The sequence below is a fragment of the Branchiostoma floridae genome, chromosome 4 (genome assembly GCF_000003815.2).
Source record: "Branchiostoma floridae strain S238N-H82 chromosome 4, Bfl_VNyyK, whole genome shotgun sequence".
Lineage (NCBI taxonomy): Eukaryota > Metazoa > Chordata > Leptocardii > Amphioxiformes > Branchiostomatidae > Branchiostoma > Branchiostoma floridae.
In genome coordinates, this window is record NC_049982.1 from 11,844,533 (window position 1) to 11,855,461 (window position 10,929).

Genomic DNA, 10,929 nt, shown 5'->3' on the forward strand with positions numbered 1-10,929 from the left:
GGACATGCAGCAGACAAAAACTGAAATTAAATAAAGCCATGAAAGGACGTGCATACTGTGCCGGGGAAGTTGATATTTCTACAAAGCCTTTCATCTTATTTCAAAACAACTTTTCACTAATTACGCCGAAATTGAAAGAACAGGAAAGGATAGTAAGAAAGAAAGACATCAAACAGGTTTTCAGGATAGGCCCACGGGATACGCGATAGGCCTTAAGCTAAAACTAATTGGTTGAATTTGGGTCCGTTCTCTTGCCAACCAAATCAAGAACAACAATTAAGACGTGGGAAATGTGGGTTGGTTCAGATATCAAGGCGTCTTCTTGTATTTGTTTCTTTGTTTATTATGGAATCTTTATCAGTGTTGAAACCACTACTCTTCCTGTAGTCCTCTTTCATAAGATATATAGATGATAAGTACCATTTAACATCAATCAATAACATTCGACATCATTACATCGTAAATGTTAACCTGAGTTATCATTTGCTAGGTTTCAATTTACACCAATCAATAAGATGATAAAAGACACAACTAACATTAATCAATCAATCAATCAATCAATGGCATCATTTAGAATGCAATATTGTATCATATATCATATATCAAGAACATAATCACATCATTAATCACTATGGGGTCTAGTATCACGGCAGTAAATAGATCAGTGAAAGAAAGGCCGAGTTTTCGGCATTTTTGTCGGTTTCTAGATCTGTTTTATCACATTTTCTTTATTTTTCCGGCAAGGCATGAAAAAGAGAATGAATAGATATCCCGGTATGAACTCCTAGACCAAGCAAAAAAAAAGCCAGAGCCGAACCTCTGCTTGGAGAGTAAGAGTATCATATTTTGCCCCTTTCTAAATGAGAGTGAACATACTGTAAATCATAAAAATATGATGACTAAATATATGTCGTTAATTCACAACATATATCGAAAAATAAATATTGATGAGCGTAGTCTTCCAGAGTCAAAGAGGAAGATGTGAAAGGAAATGATGTTGTTTAGTCCACCATGGTGTTCAGTCATTTGTTCAACCTTCCTGACAAGTTCAATGTCATGCCTTTAAAATCTGTTTTTTATTCAAAACCTGGCGTGCTACGACGATCAGATGAACATGACCTAACCAACATGAATTACCTTGTAGACCGACATCTTATTTCTCCAGCCTGCTTGTTGCTGTTGTTTACATAATACTATAGAAGGCAATTGCCACTGAGGGTTGGACAAGCAAAGTGAATTATTACGGATTGCTAAAAAGACTTTTAACAGCATATGTTTGTGGCTTCAATTCTAATGGCGCCGAAATGCTAACGAAGGAAAGCATTCAGCCCGGATGACCCTTTTTTGCCGGACGGGAAGACAGACAAGTGATGTAAAGGGCAGCAAAAAGACTTACATAAAAGGCTTAACAGGAGACGGTTACTTAGTAATTCAAGTCTAGCCTGACAAAGCTAGGCTTGAAAAGGTAGTCAGCCGACCACTGGCTATACATCTTAAGAAGGCTTTGATATGCTATCTTATGAAACTGGTAAATCTGCCTGGGGATTAAACTTTTCACTATTACCGATGCTGACGTCAATGACATCGCCACCGTTTATTGGCCCGCGAGTCTTGCCGTTTTTACGGGAGCTCTGAACTGGACCTGGAGGTTTCTCCTGTACATCCCACTCCCGGCCGGACGGCGCGCCAGCCTAGTCATGAACGCCTCTCCCAGCTCCTGGCTGCCGAGCGGAGAGCTGTTCACGGACAGCCCGGAGAACTCCAGCGAGTGGCCGTGGACGGACGGACCGACTGACACGGCATGGCACCATCATCAGACGGTAGACCCTGTAACATATGGGGGCTACCTCGCAAGTGCAGTCTACCTTACAATAACAGGTAAGTAAGAGCAAAAACGTGTCTGTACGTTCTATGGCAACCTTCATGACCTGGCTCTCTTTTTCAAGGCTTACAAATATATTCTTTTCTGTTTGTGTTTGCTATTACGTGAGAATGACACCAAAGCCACACCAAGCTTACTATGGAGGCCACTGCCTAACGTTGTTGACTGCTTGTATATCACATGGTGTTTCGCGGAATGTAAAATGGTCACATGAATACATCCAAATACAATCCTACTTTATTCGGATAGCGGTTTCCTTTCAATGTCAACTTCAGGACGTAAGTCTCCTTTCTATAACACTCTCTACTATAAAACACAAATAGAGGAGAGCCTAATGTATACATTATCTTGACAGAATACTGGGCATAAGATTTCAGAACACTGGAGGGTGCAAGGTTTCAGATTTAGTTAAAACGTGATTTCTGGAAAATAGACCAAACGTTTGTGAGTACAGATCGATAGACACTCACTACGCTGTGCTGAGGTAAGTACCTTCACCCTCCTCTTCAAGCAACATTTATCAATTACGCTCGGTTCTTCAAATGTATTTCTCTCACCTCGAAGGATATACTTTTTCCATCACATGCGATCCTTCAGCTTAGATCTAATTACAGTCAGAAACTTGCTACTTCGCCGTTTTTGAGAATGTCTCTCACACAAAGCTCACTATTCATTAGTACAGCGTCCTTCAGCACGTGAACCAGGGACATTTTCGTGTACTAGTTTATTTTACTCCAAATGACTTCAAACAGTCTGGTCATCTTGAAATCAACTCAGTCACTTATCAAAAACTTTATTTTTCAGTCTCAAGAAGATATGTGTCTTTACATTTGCAACAAATTTAAGCGATTACGACGAAGAAAAGAGTGTGTTATGAAAGTTGCATTACTCGTTTAGTCTCCAAGCAAACCCTACGGTGCCTTAGAGATAGTATCAAAGCTGGCAAGGGACTTAGTATAGCGGCACCAGGTGGAGCAGCAACACCATAGTTGAATAGAAATGCTCCTCCCTGTTTCAGAGCAGACAGACCTCCGGTGCCCGTTTGACTCACTTTGGCCGGCTACACTCCTTGGCCAGCCTTGATGCTATCTCTAAGGCACCGTAGGGACTGCTTGGAGACTATACTCGTTGGTTACTTGTACTTTGAATGGCAAAACGATATGGAAGGCTACAATATAACAAAGGAACGAGGTAAACTTGATATTTGATACTGAATTCAATATTGATATTGAATATTCAATACTGAAAAGCAGAGCACCCATTAAAAAATTCTGTGTTATCTTATCTATTGAAAAATAAGAAATGTTTCAAAATTTGCTCATGCGATGTTAACGAAGGTGAAATGCACTAATGGTACACATTTAATGACAGACATGGTCACACTTCACTATACGTATCTAATTGTTAATGGGGTGTTTCCTCTCGACTCATAAAGAAAAAAAGGGGTCTTTGATCTTCTAACAACGCCATTAAGCATATTTGCTGGGGTTATTACCTTAATGTATTTTGATCTAATTATGTCCAATTATCCTCTATTATAACGACATGCTTCATTACGTGCTTGTGACCAATGTGATGCTTGCTTGTGTGTTTGTTTTGTTTGTTTGCTTGGATCTTGACGTGTTCGCCATATACGCATGTTGGAAACCTCTCGTTGGTACTTTTACTGACTTTGTATGAGTACATGTGCAGACTTAAACCAAACTATTACATGAAAAACGACTGTTTGTGTATTTCAAAAAAGTTAGGATCTACTTATGTTGGGAGATTTACGAGCGATTTGGGCCGACTGGAAGTGTAATCACTCGGCCTATGGAAATAAGATATAATTTTATGGAAGACAACGGAAACTATTGCTACAAGCTGTCTGAAAATGCTTTCCAAGTAATAAAATATACACTCAAGTAGTCCCTTAGGATTCCAAACGAGAAAGATGTAATGTTTCTTCAAAATTTGTGCAAGAAGCATGATGGGGACATGTTCTGACGGGGAAAGTGAATGACGGGGAACTGTCCAGAAACCGTTCCACACTGGCGGTGGGTTCATAATATCATATTCGGCCGAAGCCTGATTATATACATGACAATGCTAACAATCGACCCAAAGATACTTGATGCATAAGTTTGACAGGTAACAAATAATAGATTCGTTTACTGCGTCACTGTTTTGTTATTTTCTCCGATTTTCTTTATAATCTAGATATTGCGCAATACGTAAAAGTATGACTTAGAAGACGACAAATTACACAAAAAAGTAATAAAATTCGTCCTTTATCTCAGAAATTCGTTGAGAGTGCACCTTTAGACTTATCCTCAGGGATCGCCGTCGTCTTCTTTATAAACCTCAGCGATGTTAGATAGGTCATAGCTGCATTAGCGGGCTTTCGACGGGCAGCTTCAGAATTACCCATCCTCACACTCAGGGTTGACAATCCCGGCAAAGCCTCACGATATCACTTAGGCTTTGCTGCGATTGTCAACCCTGAGTGTGAGGGTGGAATTACCAAAACAAACAGAATCTCTGATGAATCAGCCATAACTAACCTTAGTAACAGCTGTTGGTTACCTCGAATGTCAAAACAGTGTTGCAAGGCTATAATGCAACAAACGATTGAGGTAAAACTTTATCCTCTGAATATCAGAGCATCTGTCAGAAAGCCCATAACGTTACATGCATTACCATATCTAGTGGAAAATAAGACGTTTCAAAATTTGCTACTTCAAGGTATAATGTGCTGTGAATGTATGTAAAAAGCACTAATGGTACGCATCAAATAAGAGAGGTCATGAGATACACGGTCACGTTTCATAAAATGTATTAAATCGTAAAGTTCGTATTCCTTGAGGTGTTCCCCTCTATTCATGAAGTAACTAGGCCCATGGGTCTTTGATCTTCCCACAAGGCCATCAAGCATATTTGCTGGGGTTATTTGCTCAGAGATGCTATGTATTTCAAGCTTATTACCTCAAATCATTCTTTCCGGGCCTCAGTAAGCCATACGTCGAGACTTTGAGACTTCATCTAATGTTACGCGCTTGTGATCAATGAATGAATTAAGACTTTCATGTATATATATAGCCACTGGGACAAGTACAGGTCTCAACAAGAGAATAGTTGACAGAAACACGAAATATGTACAATGTCAACCAACACAATCATGCATATTCTACTAGTGTCAATGCCATGCTTGCTTGCGTGTTTGCTTGTTTGCTTTGATCTTGATGTGTTCCACAACGGTGGTGGGTTCATGGCCAAATAGGAAGACTTCAATAGTACACATTCCACAGTATTTCAAGTTAGAGGGGCAAACCACACCACTGAAGATGACCTATGTATGCTGCATTATAGGATTTCAATATAGGAACTGCCAGCCACACAACTCCAGCCTCTTTTTGGTGCATGACCCCAGAGGACCAAAATGGCCGCTGTATCTGGACCCTATCTGGAATAGGGCCGATTGCTTTCGGTCCAAACCTGATTACATGCATTATAATCTTAACAATCGACTCGCCTGAATGTGCTTGATTCAAACTGTTGACAAGTAAAATTAGGCCTAGGTACTTGTCATAAAAGACGGTAGAGTAAAATGAACCCTTCAGGATCGAGAAAAACACCTTTGGGTAGAGAAGATGATCAAGTAAAACCAGCTATGTAAATTATAACATTATGAGATACATCAATGGTACGTCTGTCGAAAAGGTAAACATCATTTAGCAAAATGATGTCGTGGTACTCTAGTTTAGATACGCCGTAAGTGAACAGCTCCGGAAAGTCACGACACAGTCCGGTAATTAGAAGACGTGTCTCTATCTTGCAGGGCTGATAGCCTTCGTTGGAAACATTTTCGCCATCATAGTGTTCTTGACGGAAAAGGAGTTCCGCAAAAAAGAGCACAACAGTTTTGCTCTGAATCTGGCCATTGCTGACTTGAGCGTCTGCGTCTTCGCATATCCTTCGTCTACTATATCAGGTCAGTCTTGCCTTATCGAAGTGTTTTTTTTCGGTTGACTAAGATTTAGTTTTGTAGTCTAGCTCTTAAATGGATTTCTAAATTTGTTAGCTTTACCAGCTCCTTTCCACACGAGGTTGCGACCGCGCTTAGTGATCAAACAGTTGAGAGGTGACAGGTAGCTCAACAACATTCTTAGGCCATGTTGATTTGATTATATGAATGACATCCACTAGCTGGGAACACAAAAAAATGATGTGAGCGTGTAAATAAAAAAGTTTGACCCCCAAACAATTGCCTTCGTTATGAAATCTGAGTGGCCAGGTGGGTTGAACACACAGAATATAGTATACCGAACAATTGATTCTTCATTTTTGTTCTTTCACGTTTTCTTTGACCTTGGAATATTCTATGAGATTAGTACACGTTTTCGAATATTTGCTTATTTTGAAGCTGCTCTGTACGATTTACAGTTTACAGTTTAAAACTTTTATTTCATTTTTGGAAACGGTCGAAAATTGATGCGCGCGGGGATGTCATCCATATAATCAAATCAACATGGCCATTGATGAAAAAAACGAATCTGCTTCCAATTTGTGCATTCTTTACAACATACTTTTTCACCGTGTAGCATATTTCAATTGAAAAAGCAGAGGTCACTGTGACAACTGCAACTTTGGTCTCTGAACGGTCACTCAGTGATCGCCGTCCAATGGAAAGGGGACGTCCTACGAGTATATGTAATCTACCCGGTATCTCAGATCTGCAGTGTCACGGTGGATGTACAGTAGTGCTTAGTTTATACATTACCTAGGAAGTGCAATAGTGTCCCCATTACAGTACTTAACACATGGTTGTGTATACTCTACAGGGTACGCAGGAGAATGGATGCTGGGAGACGTTGGCTGTACCATCTATGGCTTCCTCTGCTTCACCTTTTCCCTGACCAGCATGGTCACCCTGTGCGCTATCAGCGTCTACCGCTACATCGTCATCTGTAAACCGCAGTATGGTATGGGTACAACCTGTGCCACTTGCGCAGGCAAATCAATTGCGTTTGTACTTTTTCCAATCTGAAATGGCCCGATTTAGAGTAGCCTATGAGTGTGACAACGAGTGACTTGCACGGTGACAATGACAAAAGCCGTCGTATTAGCGCCTGTTTGCCATGGGTTTGTTACAGATCACTTTTGAAACGGACGATGCATGCTAAAGTGGCCGCAATATATCTGTTGTGCAACTGCAAATGTACTAACATCACTTTTTATGTGGTGATACTTTCTCGTGTATATTTAGCAGAAAACACATGACCTCTTTCCTGTTTACAGTAGCATGTTTTCGTTGAACCTTAGTAGCTGACTGTTTGTATTAGCCCCAGCTGCTGCTATGGGTTTTATTCTAATAGCAAAGTTCCTTTCGCCCCCAGCCCATCTGCTGACCCACCGCAGGACCAACTATGTGATCCTGGGGATCTGGCTGTACGCCCTGGTGTTCTCTGTCCCTCCGCTGTTTGGAGTCAACCGCTACACCTACGAACCAATCAGTCAGTTGCTCCAGAATACTTTTTTTTGGTTTGATATCTTCGCTTCCCCATGTTTTCGTGTGTGGGTTTGTGTGAATTTGGGAGTGTGAACATGATAAGTTAACTCCAGAATGCCTGCCTAGATTGACTGCCTGAATATTTGGCATATGGGTAGGTCTTGATGAGACTTCGAAATGCTTAGATTTTGAGGCTCTAGTGGTTTGCACTACATCTGGGCTTCCACTTTTGATATCTCGTGTTTTGGTCATGCTGTGGTCAAAATATTCTAATGGTAGCTGCACTCCATGATATGCATCTCAAACATGTGATATGCAGTATATTACTTTGAAAGATATCATAGTCATAGATACATGTATCAATTATACAAATAAAGGCCTTAGAAGCGTAATTCATGTGAAAATACTTCCATAGCGGGAATTTCATTCTTCTGGCATTTAGAAGTCAATGTAAATGTGGAAATTATGCTCATAAATCATGCAAATTAGGACCTCATTCACATGATTTATGAGGATATGCCAAAATAACATTATTCTAAGATGCGACTTTCAAACTTTGAACAGCTTATGTTTTTTTGAAAGAGACTATGATCATCTGATACAATTCATGGAAAGGAACCCCTTTGTTGCATAATCAATCAAAAACATTTATAATACGTCACTTGAAAAGGTGAAGGTATGAGGTATGATGTCTTGGAACTCTCGTTGAAATATGTAACAGAACACAAGGTTCAAAGATATTGCTTCAAAACCGGATAGTACGGCCTTAGTTTGGACATCTCTGCATAGAGTGAAAGCGTTTTTCTTTGTATCCTGTTTCCCTTCGAATTGTTTTCCGTACCGCGGTCCTACGCTATCTTTTGCCATCTTTCAGAATCACAGACAGACAGACACGCACCTCCTTTCATATGTAGGTCCATATTGCACCTCAGGAAAGTAGAGACAAACATATGCTAAGTTCCATTTGTTTCCTCTTTCGTCCACCAAAACACCAAACATTTAAAATGACCCTTGGTTTCCTGTGCTGACCTTTATGCTGACACGCTGCTTAATCGTTCTTGTATTTGTTGGATCACCTCACTGACCGACAAATAGAAACAAAAAAGAGAATCCCGGCCCTGCCTAGCTCCCGACCTAGTTTCCTTAGGCCGATTTGGTGTTGTCAGGTTAGCGTTACAACATTTCTGCTTTCTGTTTGTAGAAGTCACCTGCTCCTTGGACTGGAACGTGCAGCATGTCGGAGAGACAATCTACACTGCGGCGGTCATCATCATAGTCTACGTCCTGAACGTCTCGATCATGTGCTTCTGCTACTTCAACATCATCTTCAAATCGGCTAACCTCAAGTTTGCGGCTCTGGCCAGTGAGAAAACTAGGACGGCTGCAAAAAAAGACATCTGGAAGACCTCAATGGTGAGATCGTTTCCCACACACGACATATCAATAAAGAGTACGTTTAAATGCATGTGTAGAATATGTGTTTGCATAACAATCTTTCATTTTAACACATTGAAGGCTGTTTGAGGACCATAGTCTTTTCTGAATTGTTTAGATGTGCCTGGCTATGGTGGTCTCCTTCCTCATCGCCTGGACCCCGTACGCCGTGTCCTCTACCTGGGACATCCTGACTGAGGAAGATCTACCGATCATCGCCACCATCCTGCCCACCATGTTCGCCAAGTCGTCCTGCATGATGAACCCCATCATCTACTCCTGCTGTAACGGCAAATTCCGACAGGCGGCGCTCAAGACCTTCAGCAAGGTCGGCAGTTCCAACAAGCAGAACGGTCAAGCACAAGTGGAACCGAGGGACCCGGGTTTCGCTGTTGAACCCGCAGGTCATCAGGCCTTCCAGATGAGGGTTCTTCCTTCTAGTAGCGCTATGACTTTGTAGGCTGTTCAAAGTCTTTAGCCACTATATACTTACACATACACACATTCATGCGGCACCGTATGGCGTAATGATGAGAGTGTTAAGCCCATCAAGAGGGTAACAATGCCCGATGTTGCGCCCTTGATTTAGGCGTTTTCCATAAATTCTTTCACTTTACTAGAAATGTGAAAATGAGTACCTTTGCTCGACCAGGGACCCTCCGACAGGACGCTAAACTGAGGTCCCGTGGTTGAGTAGGAGCTACAACGCAACCGCGTTAAAGAACCCACACCACTAGCTCATCGAATAGATCTAGAGTAGGGAATGTACACGTACACACACACGCGCGCGCGCACACACGCGCACGCACACACACGCACGCACACACGAACTCTTTCACACACAAACACACACACACACACACACACACACACACACATATTCACGTTTACTTCTAGCGTTATGTATGCACCATTTTGCACTTTACATCAACATTGGATGTCAATGAACTGCGTATTGAAAATTTGTTGTTTTTTAAATGTTATCTATAATAGCATAGACCAGTAGTAACTTATAAAAATAGATTTCGTCTTGATGTGTTGAAGCTTGATACTGTATGGCTAACTTGTGTACTGCCCTTTTTCCAATCCGTCAATTAATATTCCACTTAACCAGAGTGTTTCCACCAACGTCTGTAACTTTCCAATGAAGTTGATTATGAGCAATGTGATTTGTACGTCTAGTTTTGACCTATTTCATGGCCTTGTATTTGATCCTTTCCCAGTTCATTGTCTCTAGATTACGGCATCAAAACGCCAATTATGTAAAGTGAATGTGAAAAGGCTGTTCAAAGTGTACTTCTTGTTTGATGACCTCCTGTTTGTAACTTCCTGGTTGGAAATGAAATTTTAGACATCCTGAATTCCTTACGAAAGCTATGTGTTCCAATTACTTTGAGTGCGCGTACTATCTACTTATACATCATTTAAGCGCATACAAGATACATTTTGTAGCCAAGCGAGGAGTAGCCCTTACCTTGAACTTCTCGTTCCAATTACAGTAGCTTGTAGTTCATGCCCGTAGCCAGAATTTTGGTGGGGGGGTTCTTTTTAGTACTTGTGGGACCATCGAGATGTCTAGGGGGGTCTGGGGGCATGCTCCCCGGAAATCTTGACCCTCTGAAACGTTATTTCTTGCATTTTGACGGGCTGTTAAACTAAGCCAAGTTTAAAGAATTTTTTATCAATCAGAAAGGTTTTTGAGGGTGACGGACCCACACCCACCTCACCATGTCCGGCCCCGAGGCCGCAAGCCGTCGAAAGAGAGGTCCGGGAAATTTTGAAATTTGGACCCTCTGAAACGCTATTTCCTGCACTTTCTGGGGCAAATTTTGCTGATAGGCTCACTACGATTGAATGAAATGTCTATCAGTGAAAACTGCAAATCAGTCATGGCTTTGGAAAAAAAATCTTGGACATGAAATGGTGGACCTTCGAGCTTGAAAAGGCGGACCCTTGAGCGTGCACGTGTGTGTGTGTTGGGGGTGGGGTGGGGGTGGGTGTCACGTGTCTGGGCACTACAAGGCTTTGAGCGAACGAGCGAACAAACGGTCCAAAACACGTGTCGTTTGTGCTATCAAAGGAAGAAATCTCCACCAAGATTGACATTGGTAACTAATTTTCAACA

The 10,929-nt window shown here is 41.5% G+C and overlaps 1 protein-coding gene across 1 annotated transcript; it reads left to right on the forward strand.

Annotated features, from left to right (window-relative positions):
• The first annotated feature begins 1,579 nt into the window (after positions 1–1,579).
• On the forward strand, positions 1,580–10,165 carry LOC118412843 (rhodopsin, G0-coupled-like). Its single transcript, XM_035815884.1, has 6 exons — positions 1,580–1,878; positions 5,700–5,852; positions 6,703–6,843; positions 7,258–7,374; positions 8,572–8,783; positions 8,923–10,165. Exons 1-6 carry the CDS (start codon positions 1,698–1,700, stop codon positions 9,262–9,264), a joined length of 1,146 nt encoding a protein of 381 aa, XP_035671777.1. The 5' UTR covers positions 1,580–1,697; the 3' UTR covers positions 9,265–10,165.
• The last annotated feature ends 764 nt before the right edge of the window (positions 10,166–10,929 follow it).